Source organism: Balaenoptera physalus (genome assembly GCF_965194825.1).
Source record: "Balaenoptera physalus genome assembly, chromosome: 8".
Taxonomy (NCBI): Eukaryota; Metazoa; Chordata; class Mammalia; order Artiodactyla; family Balaenopteridae; genus Balaenoptera; species Balaenoptera physalus.
Genome location: NC_138887.1, coordinates 113,073,400 through 113,091,647, shown reverse-complemented (window position 1 = coordinate 113,091,647; position 18,248 = coordinate 113,073,400). Strand labels below are relative to the sequence as shown.

At 41.6% G+C, this 18,248-nt stretch overlaps 1 protein-coding gene and 1 pseudogene across 2 annotated transcripts in view; both read left to right on the top strand.

The window, feature by feature from the left end:
• LOC309666436 (olfactory receptor 2F1-like) overlaps positions 1-18,248 on the top strand; it is a 617,177-nt pseudogene that overhangs the window by 577,470 nt on the left and 21,459 nt on the right. The window lies entirely within an intron of this gene.
• LOC309666419 (olfactory receptor 10AC1-like) lies at positions 842-16,683 on the top strand. Its single transcript, XM_082473878.1, has 2 exons — positions 842-7,296; positions 12,626-16,683. Exon 2 carries the CDS (start codon positions 14,147-14,149, stop codon positions 15,272-15,274), a length of 1,128 nt encoding a protein of 375 aa, XP_082330004.1. The 5' UTR covers positions 842-7,296; positions 12,626-14,146; the 3' UTR covers positions 15,275-16,683.

Genomic DNA, 18,248 nt, shown 5'->3' with positions numbered 1-18,248 from the left:
GACAACCCTCAGAATGGGAGAAAATATTTGCAAATGAAGTAACTGACAAAGGATTAATCTCCAAGATTTACAAGCAGCTCATGCAGCTCAATATCAAAAAGACAAATAGCCCAATCCAAAAATGGGCAGAAGACCTAAATAGACATTTCTCCAAAGAAGATATACAGATTGTCAACAAACACATGAAAGAATGCTCAACATCATTAATCATTAGAGAAATGCAAATCAAAACTACAATGAGATATCATCTCACACCGGTCAGAATGGCCATCATCAAAAAATCTACAAACAATAAATGCTGGAGAGGGTGTGGAGAAAAGGGAACACTCTTGCACTGTTGGTGGGAATGTAAATTGATACAGCCACTATGGAGAACAGTATGGACATTCCTTAAAAAGCTAAAGATAGAACTACCATATGGCCCAGCAATCCCACTACTGGGCATATACCCTGAGAAAACCATAATTCAAAAAGAGTCATGTACCACAATGTTCATTGCAGCTCTATTTACAATAGCCAGGACATGGAAGCAACCTAAGTGTCCATCATCAGATGAATGGATAAAGAAGAAGCGGCACATATATACAATGGAATATTACTCAGCCATAAAAAGAAACGAAATTGAGTTATTTGTAGTGAGGTGGATAGACCTAGAGTCTGTCACACAGAGTGAAGTAAGTCAGAAAGAGAAAAACAAATACCGTATGCTAACACATATATATGGAATCTAAAAAAAAAAAAAAAAAAGATCATGAAAAACCTAGGGGCAAGATGGGAATAAAGACGCAGACCTACTAGAGAATGGACTTGCAGACACGGGGAGTGGGAAGTGTAAGCTGGGACAAAGTGAGAGAGTGGTAGTGTATATATGGTCATATATACACTACCAAATATAAAATAGATAGCTAGTGGGAAGCAGTCACGTAGCACAGGAAGATCAGCTTGGTGCTTTGTGACCAGCTAGAAGGGTGGGATAGGGAGGGTGGGAGGGAGGGAAACGCAAGAGGGAAGAGATATGGGGATATATGTATATGAATAACTGATTCACTTTGTTATAAAGCAGAAACTAATGCACCATTGTAAAGCAATTATACTCCAATAAAAATGTTAAAAAAACAAAAAAAAATGAAGGCCAAGTATCCAAGTCATAGCAGTGATGACGGAGAAAGGAAAAAGAGGGATTGCATGGCTATTTAAATGTTATTCTCTCTGGCTAAAAACAATGCTGACAATCTCTTCAATGACTTCTTATTCATTCAAATTCCTCTTCTTGAACAGCTTAATCACATCCTTTGTCCATTTTTCTTCTTTCTTTTTAAAAATTAGTGATATTTCCTTATATAACTCAAAGACATTTTTTATTATTGATGATACAAGTATCACTTCCTGGACTATTATTTCTACTTATGTTGGTTGTCCTTTGTTAACCAAAATAGTTATATTTAATGTAGTCAAATCCATCCATTTTTTTTTACCCAGTTCACCTGAATTTATGGGTCTTTTTCTGAGGTGTCAATCCTTTACCAAATGCCCATTTTTTTTCTTATACAAATGTATATCAATGTGTTTTACTAATTGATGCTTTGCAGTATGTCAATATCTGGAGGGTTACTCATCCTCTTTCCTCTTTCCTCTTTCCTCTTTGAAAAAATGTTTAAAATTTTACATTTTTATTAGTTATTTTAGGGTCTTTATTTTTCTATATGTATATTTAAACCAATATACTAATTTGCCTCATGATTCCTATCATAATTATTATTGGAAATGCATTTAATATATCTCTAACTTGGAAAAGGTGGCATTTTTACAAGGAAAAAAGGCATTTTTACCCACTCATGAATATGGTTTCTACCTTTATTTAGATTTCCTTTCTTGTCCTTTACTAGAGTCTTATATATTTTTCTTTACAAAGCTCTTGTGCATTTTGTTAAATTAATTCCTATATATTTTATGACTTGTGTTGCTATTGTAATGGTATCATTTTTTATGATATTTTCTAATTGATTACTGCTGGTTTAGAAAAACTTTACTTTTATATGTAAATCTTATATTAGGAAATCTTGCTGAACTTTCTTATTGGTGTGACTCATTTGCCTATTAATTTTCTCGGATTTTAAATGTAACTGATAATATCGTCAGCAAATAATTATAATATATTCTCCATATCAATTATTATTTTCATTCCTTTTGTATTGGCTAGAATTATAAGTACTGTGCTGTTAAGTATCATTTATACTTATCGTATGTATCTTGCTCCTGACTTCAGAAGAAGTGCCTCAGATTCCATTAAATACCACATTTGTTGTAGAAGTTTTATATGTAGTTTTTATTAGGTTATAAAGTTCCTCTCTAGTTCTAGCTTTCTAAGAATTCTCATCGTTTTTTTCATGTATATTGAGATAACTCTGTTTTCCTTTAGTCAACCAACATGAGAGTGAATTTATAGATTTTTCTGAAGTTGAGTCATCTGTGTATTCCTGGGAAAATTGTCCCTTGGTAAAAATATGTTGTTTTTTTAAAAAAATGTTAAATTTCCTTGGATAATATTTTTAAATGTTTTCATCTGTAAAATTAGTGTATATGTTTTACATAATATAATGAGAATTATTTTAATCTAGGTTATGCAAATGTCATAAAATGAGTTGGGCAATTTTTCTTTCTTTTTTTCATTTTCTGGAAAAACAAAATATATGTGGATTATATACTTTACAGTATAATTATATTCTATTTTATTTATATTTATTATTATATTTATATTCATCTTGAAACTTTGGTAAAGTCCATCAGTAAAAGTATTTTCCATCGGAGTAGTGAGAAGGGCAGAGGGGTTATATTTTTAGTAGCAGCTCTATGTCATTAATGATCATAATTCTATATAAATTTTCTATTTCTTCTTGGGCCAACTAGGCTTTTATTTTCAGATATGTGTCAACTGCATCCATAAATACTATTTAATAATATTATTTTATTATTTTTAATCTCTACTATATCTATTTTAACTTCTACCTTTTCATTTTTTAATTCATTTGTATCTTTTCTCACTTTTCCATGGTGAAAATTCCAGAAATTTGTCTGTCTTCCTAGAATCATCAGAGAATCAACTTAAGGTTTTGTTTATGATCTGTTTTGTTTCTTTCCTGTGCTCTTGATTTCTTTATGTAGCATTATAATTTCATTTATTTTTGATACTTTAAGTTTATTGCTCTTTTCCTATCACCTATATTTCTATAAATTTACCAAAAAAAAGATGCAAAACCCACAAAGAAATTAACTTTTCCTCCTTAGGGCCATAGATATTCATCAAACGCAATAACTTGACTGACCTCTTCTCTGCTGAAGTCAGAGAGCAGCAGTATCTTTTCTCCCTAGAAACAGGGATTTGCAATCTGGTGACAAATGGCTGAGGAATGTAGAGATGATGTAAGTATTTCCAGTCTTTGTTCAAACACAGATCCCACATAATTCCGAGTCTGAGAAAACTCATCCCAACCTTCCAAGAGGCGACAGAGGCACCAACACTCTGAGGAATCCCTGGGCCCAAGCAGACGATCCCTGTGTTGACACAACTCCTTAAATAAAGCCAGACTCCAGCCAAAGAAAATGTTATGTATAAAACTCTAAACTCCTGTCACTGGTAAATTTTGCTTTAGGTCAGGGATTATACATCCTGTAAATTATGTCCAAGATCCTCTTGGCACCATTTCCAAAATTCTGAACCATGATACACTGCTGCTTGTGAATGGTATCATCACATCCGTGAGTCCTGACCACTAAGGAGGCCTGTCCAGACTGAGTCCCTTCCCAGTTGCTTCTCACTTTACAGGGAAACTATGTGCATAAAAAGAATGAGAATGGGAGGGTACTCTACATGCTGAAACTCAGTGCCAGGGAGAGGCAGGAAGGAGTTCTGTTTGGAAAATATGTTGATCAAGGCTCTTCAACATAATAATAATTATAAGTGACATTTATGGAGTACTTTAGGATTTATAAAACGTTTTCATAAGTAAGATCTCATTTAAAATCTCCAAACAGCATTTTACATGTCAATCATACCTCAATAAACTATTTTGTTGTTTTTGTTGCTTTCTCAATGAAGTGTTATTTTTAAAAAGAAAGAATAAGAGGAGAGGAAGTATAGAGAGCAAGTGCACACAACTCTCCTAAGGATTTTCTCCAAGTGCACAAAAATGGTAACTAGATGAAAAAATGGGACCAAGAAAGATTTTCTATAAGATGGGAGAAATATCCGTTTGTTTAATTCCACATATATGAGAAATCTAAAGTAGTCTAACTCATAGAAGAAGGGAATACAATAGTGGTTGCCACGGGCTGGGGGGATGGGGAAAATGGGGAGTTGTTATTCAAAGGGTAAAAATTTCAGTTATGCTTGGTGAGTAAATACTAGAGATCTGTTGTACAACATCATGCCTATAGATAACAACACTGTATTCAAAATCTGTTAAGAGGTTAAGAGGGTAGATCACATGTTAAATGTTCTTGCCACCAAAAAAAAAAAAAAAAAAAGAGGGAGAAAGAGAAAGAGAGCAAGAGAGACCCAAAGAAACTTCTGGGAGCTGTTGTGTTATGTCTATTCCCTTAATTATGGTGATGGTATCATGGCTGTTTGCATATATCCAAACACACCACATTGAACAATTAAATGTGTACAGTTCTTTGTATTTCAATTATACCTCAATAAAACTGTTAAAGATAAAATAAAATGTCAAAACAAAATCTGCTAATTAGACACAGGTTGTATTATCATTCTTATATTTGAGTCATGTGAACTAAGGCTCAGACAAAGTAAATTACTTCCTAAAGTATACAGAGAAAAAAAAATTGGGGAAAGAAATCTAGAATTTTAGAACCCAGAAGCTTTTGTTTCCAACTCTTTCCTTCACCATGGGGTTTGGGTTCTGCCCTCACTTCCAGCCTCTGGTATAACTCCTTACACTTTATGAAGAAGGGGAAAAGGGAAGAAGAAGGTCCACTGCTCCCTGTAAGGTCACCATTCAACCCTCCACATTACCTTTAACAGAAGAATTATGTAGGGATTGAAATAATTGTTTGTTATCAATGTGGGAAGTCATCCTACTATGTCATGGAATCATTCTCCATGTAAATATTCCATGATGCAGATGTGCAAATTTGGTGATAGGCAGACACAATTATATGGTTTACCTAGCTGAAAAATGGAGACTATAGACTCCCCACATGTTCTCCCTTTCTGGTTTCTTTTCATCTTCCTAAAGCCCTAATTTTGGAGAACCCCTGCGATCAGTTTTGGGACCCTTTCTTTTCTCTAACTATGCTCATTACTATAATGATCTCACCCAGTTTCATAACTTAAAGTATCACCTATAATTAATGACTTCAAATTTACACCTCTAACTTGAACTTCTCCCGTGAACTGCAGATTGTATGTCAATTAAACAGACCCACTTGGACATCCAACAGACATCTCAAACTTAATATGCCCCACATTGAACTTCTGACCACTCTTTCTTCCCAAACTTGCTCCATCTGAGGCCTTCCTCATCTCAGGTAATGATACCTCTATTCTTCCTGTTGCTCAGGTAAAAAATCATTCTGGCCTCTCTCTTTCTTTCACATCCCATATCCAACCCATTGGGAAATTCTGCTGGCTCTACATTTAAAATGTATTTTTTTAAAATAAATAATAAATGCATTCAAAACCCAACCATGTCTTCCCACTTCTATTGCTATTCTCATCTAAATCGTATATCCCCTCACCTGGATTATTGCACTGTTGATTTCTGCTTCTACCCTGGCCCGCTAAAGTCTATTCTCAACACAGCAACCAGACTGACCTTTTTAATATCATTTCAGTCTTTCAGCCAATCTCTCACAATCCCCTGCAAGGCACCTCCTACTGGCTGTCCACAACTTTTTTGACCTCATCTGCCACTATTCTGTCCTCACTTCACCCCAGCCACACTGGGCTCCTCACTGTGCCTCAGGCACACCTGACCCGCTCTCCATTCAGGATCTCTGACTGACTAATTCTGCCTGGAATGTTCTTCCCCCAGATATCCACATGATTCACTTCTTTACCTCCTTCAAATTTTGCATCAAATGTCTCCTTCCCACTAAAGCCTTCCTCAAACATCCTATTTAAAATTGCATGTCACCCCCTCACATTTCCTATCCTCGTTTATTTTTCTCCATTGGACTTACTTTCAAATACACCATATAATTTACCTAATTTGGCTACTGTCTATCTCTTCTCCCTGGAATGTAAGCTTCATGAAGAAAGACATTTTTGTCTGTTTTGCTCCTTCATCTACACCCCAGTACTTAGATCAAAGCCTGGCACATAGTAGGTACTCAATAAGCATCATGTGTTGAATTGTTAAATCAAAGTATAAGTGAACGAGAAAATGAACTGGAGCAAATGACCTCTACAGTCCTGTGATTCTGGTCCATATACACAGGTGGACAGACAGGAGGATAATAACCAAACAATCAAGAGCAAGTCTTCAGCTCTCAGACTTAGAGGGACCTGCCAGAGTTGTCAAGTTCATACTCCAGGGTCAAGAGTATCCCGTGGTGGAAGCTTCCTAGTGCAGTTTCTCGGGTCCTTGGACACATGTGAGAGTTAAAGACAATTCACTCATGCATCTCAACATCCAGCTAGCTTCCTGCTCTAGACATGGGACAAACTAACACATCTTAGACCTATCGGGTACCTGATCCTTCTCCACAGGTTCTAGAACTACCACATGCACAAATGAGAATTGCTGTGATGACAGAGGAGTATGGAACACTCTAGGGAAAGATTGTGGCACCAGTGGGACAGAGAGCACTCTGGGCAGGTGGTCAGTATGACATAGGGAGTTGTTTCTCTCTGGACAGCTGCAAAGTCATTGTATGTGTGCCAAGCCCTCTTAGGTCTCCAACCTTGAGGAGGGATTTTATGACGAGAGAATTAATCACAGGATGCTTTTTCTCTTGCCCTCCCTCTGGAAGGGACTAGTATAACCTTCTCCTCCCCATCCCCCCAAGTCTCCAGGGATATAAAGCAGGCTAAGGTCATAGTACCGACCAGACACAGCTAATCAGAAACTGCTGTGGAAATCCCCTCCAGGTGCTCGCCCCTCTCCAGCGTCTCCATCCCTCATGCTTCTCCTTTCAAGCCCTTCTCCTCTACACCTGCCCACTGCAGCTCTACAGTCTGCTGTTTTTCATTTTGCCTGTGATCTCTCTAATCTCCAGTCACCATGATCTGAACCTCCTCTCCACCCATCTCCAAGTCACCCTTCTCTCTGAGCCCAGGTAAGGAGAAGACTGTGGGGTAGGAGGGCAGAGGAAGAGAGGGAAACACCGAGAGCAGAGTATGGAAATAAGGAAATAAAAATACTTCCCGAGTAGGTTTACCCAAAAGAGATAACTGCTTGTGAGAGAAAGACCACCCTCCTTAGATCAGATCTGGTGCCTCACAGCAATAAACCATGGAGCACCCGGTGTTCAGGGTGCTGGAACCTGTGGAACCCTTCAGTCTTGGGTGCACTCAGGTAGGGTTGGGCTTGAGAAACATGAGGCAGCTACAAATGCCAGGACTGTTAGGTTCTGCTTCTATTTTTATTGAATGACTTTGCCCCAATGCATCTCTTCTGCCTCAGTGTTCTCATCTAAAAATGGGAGAGTTCTGTCTTCTCAAATGAACAGAAGTTTTCATGGCGAGAGGCATCCAATGATATCTTGTTTCTCTAGAATAATATGTAAGAATAGAATTGAAGAAAATATGAATTCTTCAACTCTCAGAGGCAGAAAAGAAAGTATTCAAAAAGGTGTTACCTATGATTATCATCCTACCTCATGGGACACAAAAATGTGACCACTGATGATACCATGACAGGAAAAGCTCCATGTATGCCTCCCATCCTGGACAAAGAACTGAATCCCTATGCCCCAGGCACCAGCCACAGGGCTTCCCCTTGAAGAAGACCCAGGCCCCCATCAGAGCCCACACTTGGGCAGGCTGAATCCTGTGCATTCTATCTTATTTCATCTTGTTATTTGTTCCTCTTTCTCAGCAACCACAGGTGTCTCTTCTAGAAACTCAGGGATAAGCAGTAGGATGGTCGGGGGAGTGTCCTATTGGAAAAGGTCCTGAAGCCAAAATTATGCACATGACTCTTGCAGATGATAGGTTTTCTGAGGCGCCCATGGCTTTCTGAGACAATATTCCAAAGATATCAGAAGCTCTCTCTCCTGGAAGGTGGCTGGCCGAGGAAATCAACATTTTTTCCTTAACCGTTTTTTTTTTTTTTTCCCCATTTTAATGAATCATGAAAATACCCTGACAGAACTGAGGTAGCCTTGATTTCCTCATCCATGCAGCTGCTTTGCCCCATTACTTAGTTCCAACTCTCAGTCTGTGGCCAATAAGAAACAGAGGCTTCTGGGTTTTTGAGGGAACTCTCTATTTTGTAGCACAAGATGAAGTTAGAAATTAAAAGTATTCTCAAACTTACTAAAACCAACTTCATGGAAAATGATAGCCGATTTTTAAAATAAATTTTGAAAACAAATTAGATTTTTTTTTTTTGTCTGCCTTGGGTCTTCGCTGCTGTGTGCCGGCTTTCTCTAGTTGCAGCGAGCGGGGGCTACTCTTGGGGTGTGCAGCCTTCTCATTGCGGTGGCTTCTCTTGTTGCGGAGCATGGGTTCTAGATGCGTGGGCTTCAGTAGTTGCAGCACGAGGGCTCAGTAGATGTGGCACACAGGCTCTAGAGCACAGGCTCAGTAGTTGTGCACGGGCCTAGCTGCCCCATGGCATGTGGGATCTTCCTGGACCAGGGATCGAACCCATGTCCCCTGCACCAGCAGGCGGACTCTTAACCTCTGCACCACCAGGGAAGTCCCAAATTAGATATTTTATAGAGCAAAAATGCAAATATTTATTCAAGTAGACAAAGTAACTGACCCTCAGGCCTAGAATACTTTTAAAAAATATAACAGCACAATGATCATGCATTTATCTGTGAGAAAGTTGACCTTCACAATTCCAGAATTGGGACAGTCTCTTTGCCAGACAATTTTGATGTTGAAGATTAAAGTGCTCATGTTTGAAGCACATCCTTCTTCCTCTGGCGGAAGCCTGGGTCAGAGATATTAGTTTAAATGGGTGCTGCTTTGTTCAAGCAGAGAGTTTCTTTAAAAGCATTAAAGGCAGAGAGCCAGCTCTAAAATCAGCAGGACTCCTAGATTTGTATGGTTCAAATGTCCTCTCCAGATGAAAATAAAAGAGACCGGGCACCTGAAATGACACTTCACTCAAAGTTCTAATCCCACAATTGATTTCTGGAGAAAAGAGAACTAACAGTGGCAACTATTCAGGGATCTCTTAACACAAGTGCACATATTGTCATAACTCTGAATCGTCAGGAAACTGAGGAGAAAATGTTGGCCAAAATGCAAAACTCAAGGTAACATATCGACCCAGAGCTAGAGAACTGAAAGATTCAGAATTGTAACCATCATTTTAAGAAGGGCTCCAGAGCAGACACAGAAATATCAAGGGTATCTCATTTTTATAACATGTAGGATCAACAAATACTTCAGAAAATGCTGTAAAAGGAGAAAAGCAAGAATGTTTGTGTAAGGAAAACATTCCCTATTAAATCTACTTAAATGCTTTTAGGGGATAAAGATGCCAACAAGAAACTAGCAAGGACTTCTTTTATTTGGACTTTCAAAAGCCTTGACAAGCTATCTTACCAAATTTAGTCATGGGGACTCAGTAGACTGCTTTATCATGTAAGAGAAACTGGTTCACAAGACAGAAACATCATGCCAGAAAAGAGGCTCATGTCCCAGGGGTTGAGGTTGAGATTATAAACGGTTGGAAGAGGGAGCACAGTGAAATCTTTACAACCAAAGATGATATTTAGCTCCTTGGAGTAAAGAAATTACCAAACTGATGAGAAAAAAAAAACACTGAAAGATGTAATTTTGCGTGACAAAGCAAGAAAACGGTAGATAAGTTTAATTCAAGGGATTTTATTTCAGAACACAAATCTAAATTTGAAATATATAATAATGCAAATATATGTTAATCGAGTTAAGTTATCTGTCATAAACCAAGGAAAAGGCTCATGACATAGGAAAAGGAGTCATTATAGTAATTACAGTTGTCAGCTGCTCTGCAGGTGGAGCCCAAAGGCTGACATCATACTGTAGAAGTTGGGTTATAACATGATGTGATTAATAAACATCTCTTCATGTCTGCTTTGTGCCCAGCACTGTGCTGTGAGCTTCCTTGGTAGAGTGCCTATGAATTAGATACTGTTATCTCCATTTAGATGTAAAGAGACTGAGGATCAGGGAAACTGAGTACATCACCCACAGGTAATGTGGCTAGTAAGTGGTTGAGCCAGGATTTGAATTCATAGATGTCTTCTTCCATAGTCTGTACAGTCTTAGAAAGATGATAGGAAACCAAAGGGGAAAAAAAAGTTGAAAGATAGAAAGAGAGGTGGGGGGAGAAAGATGATGGTAATGATAATGATCATAGATAGAGATAGACCTATTTATGTCTATCCCTACTTTTCTCCCCATGAGAAAAGTATTCTTCCCTACATCCAGAGTACTATGTATACCTTTGTTTCTTGGATCCCAGAAAGACGGAAAAGGCACCTGAAGAGACCCCATCAAGGGGTGAGGAGATTTTCATGGTGGAAAGATGAATATTAAGAGGAAATACGATCTAAGCCTGTCAAGGCATGAAGGACAGAGATGAGAATGCTTTTTAGTCTTGTTGTGCGCCTACTCTGTGTGGGGTTTTGTGCTAGTTTTTGCATGCTGTCTCCTGGAATATTCACAGGTCCCTCCTTTGTTATAACCCCCATTCAACAGTGAGGAGGCAAGGTTTCAGAAGTGTTAATTAACTTGTCCCCAACCCAAATCAAGCATCCATCAAATAACAAAGCAAAAATTTAGACTGTGGGGAGCCTTTCTACTTCACTGAGGATTAAGGAAAAGAAAAAAGAAAAATCTTTTGAATGCATAGTGTGTGTTTTTCCTTAAAAAAAAGCACTGGACAAAAATAGATTTCAGAACAATTTGTATAAACTCATAGACCAGATGCTCATGACAGGTTATTAACTCAAATTATGGAAATTCAGGCATATGTACAATTTTAAATTTAACCTCCTATGGGACAATGATCTGATTTTTCTGTGACCTCTCTTCTGGTGTTTTTGTAAACAATAATACTAGATCAATGGACTCAGGTCTACTCTGGAAGACAATTCTGGCAGAAACAGAACCATCAGACAGGAGTTGTGAGTCCAGTTCTGCTGCCAACAGACAGTGGTGAGGTCCCAGACTGGTTATATGACCTCTATGGGGCATCCCTTGCCATAGCATGAGGATCTGGACCATTTGACCTTCAAGCTAGTTCAGCATTTTATGGAATCTTCCAGACCCAGAGGAGCCTGACCTGTCTGCCTTTCAAATCTCCCCACAACCTCTCCTTAGAAGTGTTTCAATTGGCTATTAAATGACCGATTAAAAAACATCATTATTACAGATAATTTTAATTATCCTACACAGTGAAAATCAAATCCCAGATCTACGGCCCCAGCCCAGCAAGGCTTCCAGCCGCATCCAGATGTCCCGGGCCACCAGCCAGCCATTAATCCGCGGGTGCTCCATGGAGCCTTACACAATTAGGAAAGCAGATCCGTCAGAACAATAACAATAGGAATGAAGAATGTCAAGGCTAAGGGGAAATTATTTTTAGATTTGCTATCTTAGATGATCTGTATTACTGCTCACATCCACATGTCCTCAGAAGAAATGTCAGCAAAGGGAAATCTGAGAACAGAAATGCCTAGGAGAGAACAGGTAATTTCTGGACAGGGGAAGGTAGGAGCTGTGGGAAGAGGTTGTGTCTTATGTGAGAAGAATTTTTAGGAGAGTGGTAAGTAAGGAAGACAGTATAGTGGATGAGACCATGGACTAGCAGGGACTACACTGCTTGAGTGAAAACCTGGCTTTACCGCTAACCGGCTTCATGACATTTAATTCTTCTAGGCCTCAATTTCCTCACCGGTAAGATAGGTACAATAAGAGTTCACATACCTCATCAGATTGTTGCTAGGATTAAGTGAGTTAAATGTATAAAGTCCTTATGAGCATCTGCCTGACACTCTCTTAGCTATTATTGTTGAAGAGTGAGAATATAGCCCTTCTGGCCCTGGAGGAGGAAGGGGGTGTTTTCTTTTCCCTCTGTAGCTTCTCCTACTAGGCTGGAGCCTGGTTTTGAATAGACCAAATTGTTGAAGTTGTGAAAGTATCTGTTTCCCTTCTCCCTCCCAGGGAAAAGACATTTCTAACATACATTTCTAGAGTTTGTGACAAATCCTCCTAAAAACTCTAGACAAAGTAGAAACACTCCTCAGTCTCCTTTTGATTGAACTAAACTGTCTGGCTTGCATTCCATGGCCTTGTTTGTAAACGTGATATACCTTGAGCTTAGAGTTACTGGAGCCACTGCCCGGCCTTTCACGTCAGCTCCATTTCTGTGAAGTATGAGCATAAAGGTGAAAGAATTGGACTGTTTGTGTTTCTCTACTCCCAACACCCTGCTTCTCTAAGGAGATGAAAAGGAAGAAGTAAAAGACCAAGGGGTAAGCAGAGGCAGAGTGAAGAGAGCTGGTTACTTCAACAGCTTCATCCTGTCTGAACCTCCAGGACAGTCAGCCTTCTCTCTCTTGGTCACACCCACAGCTACGACACCTGGCAAGGAAGAGGCACTCAACGCAGGTTTGTTAAATTTGTCCAGATGACTGAATATTGGGGGGAAAATGATGGGAAGTGATTCCACATCCCTCAGACCCACCCACAACCCCACCCTATTCCTCCTCCATCGCAATGCAAACATCTGTTTGAAGGCATTCCCCTCGGATGACAAAAAAAAGAGCACAGGTTGACATTGATAAATAGAAATCCCCAGAACTATCCTCAGAAAGGAGCATTAATAGCAAAAACGAAGCTCTTTGCATTCTTTCTGGTTCTTGCATCCAATTTACCTGTCGCCCGTGACCCAGCTTTATTGCTGTTGCACTCTGTACTGTAACAACAGGCACAAACTCCACTTCCAACACTGATTATAGACAGTGACTCAGAGTCACTAAGCAGAAATAATGGTTGAACTTACAATTAAAATTAAAAAGAGATATCATTAATAACTACTGGAAAAGTCAAACATCCTCCTTTAGTTGGCATGGCCTTGAATTTCTTACCACCTCATGTTCCCTGATTCCAGAGGTTTATAACAATTGCAGCCAACCTACATGCTATCAAATGTTCTCCAAATGTTGCCTGCATGAGTCACCGGATAATGCTTAGAAAGAGACTGTGTTCCGACAGCATATCTGGAATGTACTGCTCCCTTTGAAGGGCGAGTTAAAACAGATACACATCACTTTTTCTCATGCTGACAGAGTATTAATAAGACTGTTAGGACATATTGTTTCTGATGTGCCCGGTTAGGCCTTTCTCTAACCATCCCCTGCTGCCTAAGTGTCTGCCTCAGTGCCAGGCACAGACTTGGGTCTCTATTTAAGGCTGAATCAATATGGACTGACTGACTGATGCCAGTGACCTTTTTTAACAACCTCAGATGGGGTCATGGGAAGTTCTGGATTCAGCCTCAGGAATGCAGATTCTGTTCCTAACTTTCTGTGAGCAGTTAAGCCCTTCATCCTGCTCCTCCCCAGCTTTTTTTTTTTTTTCTCTCTTTAAAATTATGAGGTTGAATGAGATGATGGCTAAGATCCTCATCTGCATTACGTCTCTGTGATTCTAGACAAGCAACTCAGAAGTGGCAGAGCAGAGCAGGGAGGAGGAAATAGAGCCTAAAGACACAGTTTCTGCCTCGGGGAGCTGAGGCTGAGGTGGACTAATACCGGTGGCTGTATAGACCCACAACATACGTGGAGTCTGAAGAGAGGGGATTCTTCATAGGCGGAGGTCAGGAGAGGTGCACTGTAAAGGAAGGGCCTAAAATCAAGGTTTCTTTGGAAGCAGCATGTTGAGAAAGCACCTGTAAGGATTCTAGCCCAGAGGCAGGAAAAACTGGACCATTTTTTAGAACAAGTTAATAAGACGTCCCTCATGGGGAGGGAGGATGGGAATGGACCCATCAACCCACCTCCCTCTCTGCAGCCCTACTCCCTCCTACCCTCTAAATTCCACCCAGCCCTTCCTTCACCAGCAGGGCCCGAGGAGCGTAGCCCACAAGCTCTCCCTTCCCGCACTGCTCTCCCACAGGTCCCTCTGGGCAGCCAGTGCATGGACAGCCGCAGCAACGCCACCACGCCCTGCGGCCTCCTCCTGCAGGGCTTCGCTGAGTCTCCCCACCTGAGGCCCGTGCTCTTCCTGCTGCTGCTGGCCGTGCACCTGGCTACGCTGAGCGGGAACCTGCTCATCCTGGTGGCCGTGGCCTCAGTGCCCAGCCGGCCGCCCATGCTACTCTTCCTGTGCCAGCTGTCAGCCATCGAGCTCTGCTACATGCTGGCGGTGGTGCCCCGCTCCCTGGCCCAACTGGCCTCGCCAGGCCGCGGCCGAGACAGCCCCATCTCCTTCCTGGGCTGCGCTGTTCAGATGCACATGTTCGTGGCTCTGGGCGGGGCCCAGTGCTTCCTGCTGGCCGCTATGGCCTGTGACCGCTACATGGCCATCTGCCACCCGCTGCGCTACGTGGCTGTGGTGACACCTGGGCTGTGCACGCGGCTGGCCCTGGCCTGCTGCCTCGGGGAACTGGCGGTGTCCGTGGGGTTCACAGTAGCCGTCTTCAACCTGCCTTTCTGCGGCTCCCTCTTGCTAGTGCATTTCTTCGGCGACATCACAGCGCTGCTGCACCTGGCCTGCACGCAGAGCTACGCGGAGGAGCTGCGTCCGCTGGGCGCCGGCCTGGTGCTGCTGCTGCGGCCCTCGGTGCTCATCCTGGCCTCCCATGGCGCCATCGCCGCCGCCCTGAGCCACCTGCGCTCCCCACGCGGCAGGCGCAAGGCCGCCTCCACCTGTGCCTCGCACCTGGCCGTCACCTTCCTCCACCATGGCTGTCCCACCTTCACGTACGTGTGGCCCAAGGCCAGCTACTCCCCACAGCAGGATCGCACACTGGCGCTGGTCTACACCAACGTCACGCCGCTGCTCTACCCGCTCATCTACAGCCTGCGCAACCGCAAAATCACCGCCACCATCCGCAGGGTGCTGAGCCCCAGGGCAGGGTCTGTGTGAGCCATGATAGCCGGCAGGGACCAGGCCAGAGGGGGCAGCTCTGCTCCCTAAAGCTTCCCCTATCAGCAGGTGTCTGCGTTGAGGACGCCACCGGGAGAGCTCAAGAACCGTACTCAGAAAAGAGAATCTGGAAAAGTGTCCCCCTAAGGATAGTCTCCCAGCAGTTTCCCCATCCTCCGCCAGTTCTGTGTGGAATAGAACCCTAGACCTGATTTGAGTGGATCCATCAGTACCTGTAGAGTTCTTCCCATGTGCTGGGCTTGGGCAAGGTAGTGGGCTTGTAGTGACAAAGAAGGCACAACTCATGCCCCAGGGAGCTCACAGCGAGAGAGGACAGATGTGAGGAGAAAACAGGAGATGGATGGAGTGGCTCATGCTAGACTTTTCCAGGGGAGAGGGGAGTCAAGGAAAACTTCTTGGGGGGCAAAGATGGCTCAGTGGAGAACTGTAGGATGGGTAGAGGTCAGCCAAGTGAAGAGGAGAGTGAAGAATGCTCTAAATGGAACTGGTTAAACAGGGGCTGGGGCATTTCGGGAAGGTCCTTGTAAAAGGCTGAAGGATTTGAGTTCATGGAATGATACGATAGCTTGCCCTTCCTTGTGTGGTCACTCTGGCCACAGTGTGGCGAATGGACTGTAGACATGGAGACCCATGGAAGCTGTTGCCATATTCCAGGAAGAGAGGTGATGGAGTCTGGACCAGAGTATTGACACAGCTGATTAAGGGACATGGAAAGAGTAAAGAGATATGCAGGAGGAGGAAACTACAGAATCTTGATTAGATATGAGGGCGAGGAAGAAAGAGAAGCTAAGGATCATTTCTAACCTAGGTCACCAGGTGGATGGTGGTACAATTCGCTGAAAAGGACCCAGGAGCAGGTGCAAGTGAGGAGAGGAGGAGGATGGGGGCTTCTGCTTAGAACGTGTGGAGTTGAGATGCTGCCAGGACAAGCCAGTGAAGATAGTGACTGAGGAAGCCAATACACCAGTCTAGAGCTCAGGGGAGACGTTCAAGAGGAAGGACAGATTTGAGATTACAGATAGCTACTGAGACCAGGAAGTGATATCACCCACCAGAAAGTTAATAATTGCTCTCTATGTGGTAAGATTATAGGTGATTTATATTTTATTGATTATATATTTTCCAAATTTCTCATAATCATTTTCAGTGGCTATTACTCTTATATATAAAAATTACTATTTAAGACAAATAATATTGGACTGCCTCAGTGAATCAGAGAGACTTCTTCTTCCCCTCTATCCCCAGGATAAATACCTGAAAGATGTCTCCTGAAAGCTCTGGAGTGAAGTGGAAGGGAATTCTACCATGTAGTAGAAGAGTAGGAGTGCACTGAGGTGCTTTCATCCACCTTGGTAGCTTGGTGGAAATATTACCATCAAAGATAAAGTGAAGAGACATTAAAAGGAAGAATTACTAATCCACTTTGCCTTGTAAAACTGACTAGAGAAATTCCCTTGATGTGACTGTTTCTATACAATGTTACTACATCAGTATATCCTATAGTAAAGTGAACAAATTGGCACAAAACTTAGGCTACATTAGGAAAATTCTAAAATTTATTCCTTCATCCATATGTGCAACAAATAAACGTTTATTGAGTGATGGTTCCATGCCAGCGACTAGAGAGTTAAGGATTCAACTCTGATCAAATGCCACTATATACCTAACACGGCACTCCAAATTATTGGAGCGATGAAGGTGAGGCCCATGTGGAGTTTGAAATCTGCTAGGGGATTCAGGCAAATAAATAGGCATTGCATTACTAAGTGATGAGTACTACCGTGTGACAAGATCCTGTTGGAAGCATTTTGCCTGGACTTTGGGTGGTAGGAGCATCAGGAGAAGGTTATGGAAGAAGTAATGTGTAAGATCTAAGGGCAAGTAGGGGTAGCTAGAGCCAGACAAAGATAGCTGAGAAAGGAGAGTCCAGGCAAAGGGAACAGCATGTGCAAATGCCCCAAGGTAAGAGGCCATGATACATTCCAAGGACTTGTCAAGAGGACTGATTCTTATTGATGGTGATGTTGGGAAGTGGGGTGCTGTGTGTTGATAGTATTAAGAGGTTATGCTAGAGGTACAAATGCGGGCCAGATCATGTAAGCCTTGTATGCCATGTTAAAGAGTTTGGATTTTACCCTAAAGAAGAATGAGAAGAAAGAGGAGGGAAAGGAGAAAAAAGCAGGAGGAAGAGAAGGAGAAGGAGAAAAAGAAAAAAGAGAAACCATTGAAGATATTTAAGCAGGAGAGTGATATGATCCAGTTTGAACATTCTGACTACTGTGTAGAGAAAGAATTGAAGAAGGACATGACAGAAAGTATATTTATTAGGAAGCTAGTGTAGAAACACAGGTTAGAGATGATGTTGGCCCATTTTAGGTAAGTGGTAATGGAAACAGAGAGAAATGGACAGATTGGAGAAATATTTAGAAGGTAGATATAATAGAATTTAGTGCAGATTGAATGCTTAGGGATTAAAAGGAAAAAAGGATTCACTGATGATATAGATTATCATTGATGATATAGAAAAGATGACACATTGGGCTCACTGAGATGGAGTACATAGGAAGAGTAACCAGTTTGAAGACAGGACAAAGTTGAAATGATGAGTTGAGTATTGATTATGCTGACTTGGGCTGTGGAGATGTACAGTTGGCAGTTGGGTATGTGTCAGGAGAAACATATTTAGAAATCATCAACACATCAATGGCAGTTGACATGGCTGAGATGATCCAGGGAGAGTGAGCAGAGGAAGAACAGAGCGGTTCCAAGAGAGGACTCTGAGGAAGACCAACAATGAAGGATGGATGACTGTCTAAGTATGACACAAAATGCATAATTTATTAACTATATTAATAAAGTAAAAACTTCGTTCCTGGGACACTACCCTAAACAAAATGAAAAGAGAAAAGACAAACTGGGAAGATCATATCTAATGTATGAAAGAGGTTCATTT

What these genes read in the sequence shown, in the direction of transcription:
- LOC309666419 (XM_082473878.1), top strand. Translation starts at nt 14,147, where the DNA reads ATGGGGAGGGAGGATGGGAATGGACCCATCAACCCACCTCCCTCTCTG.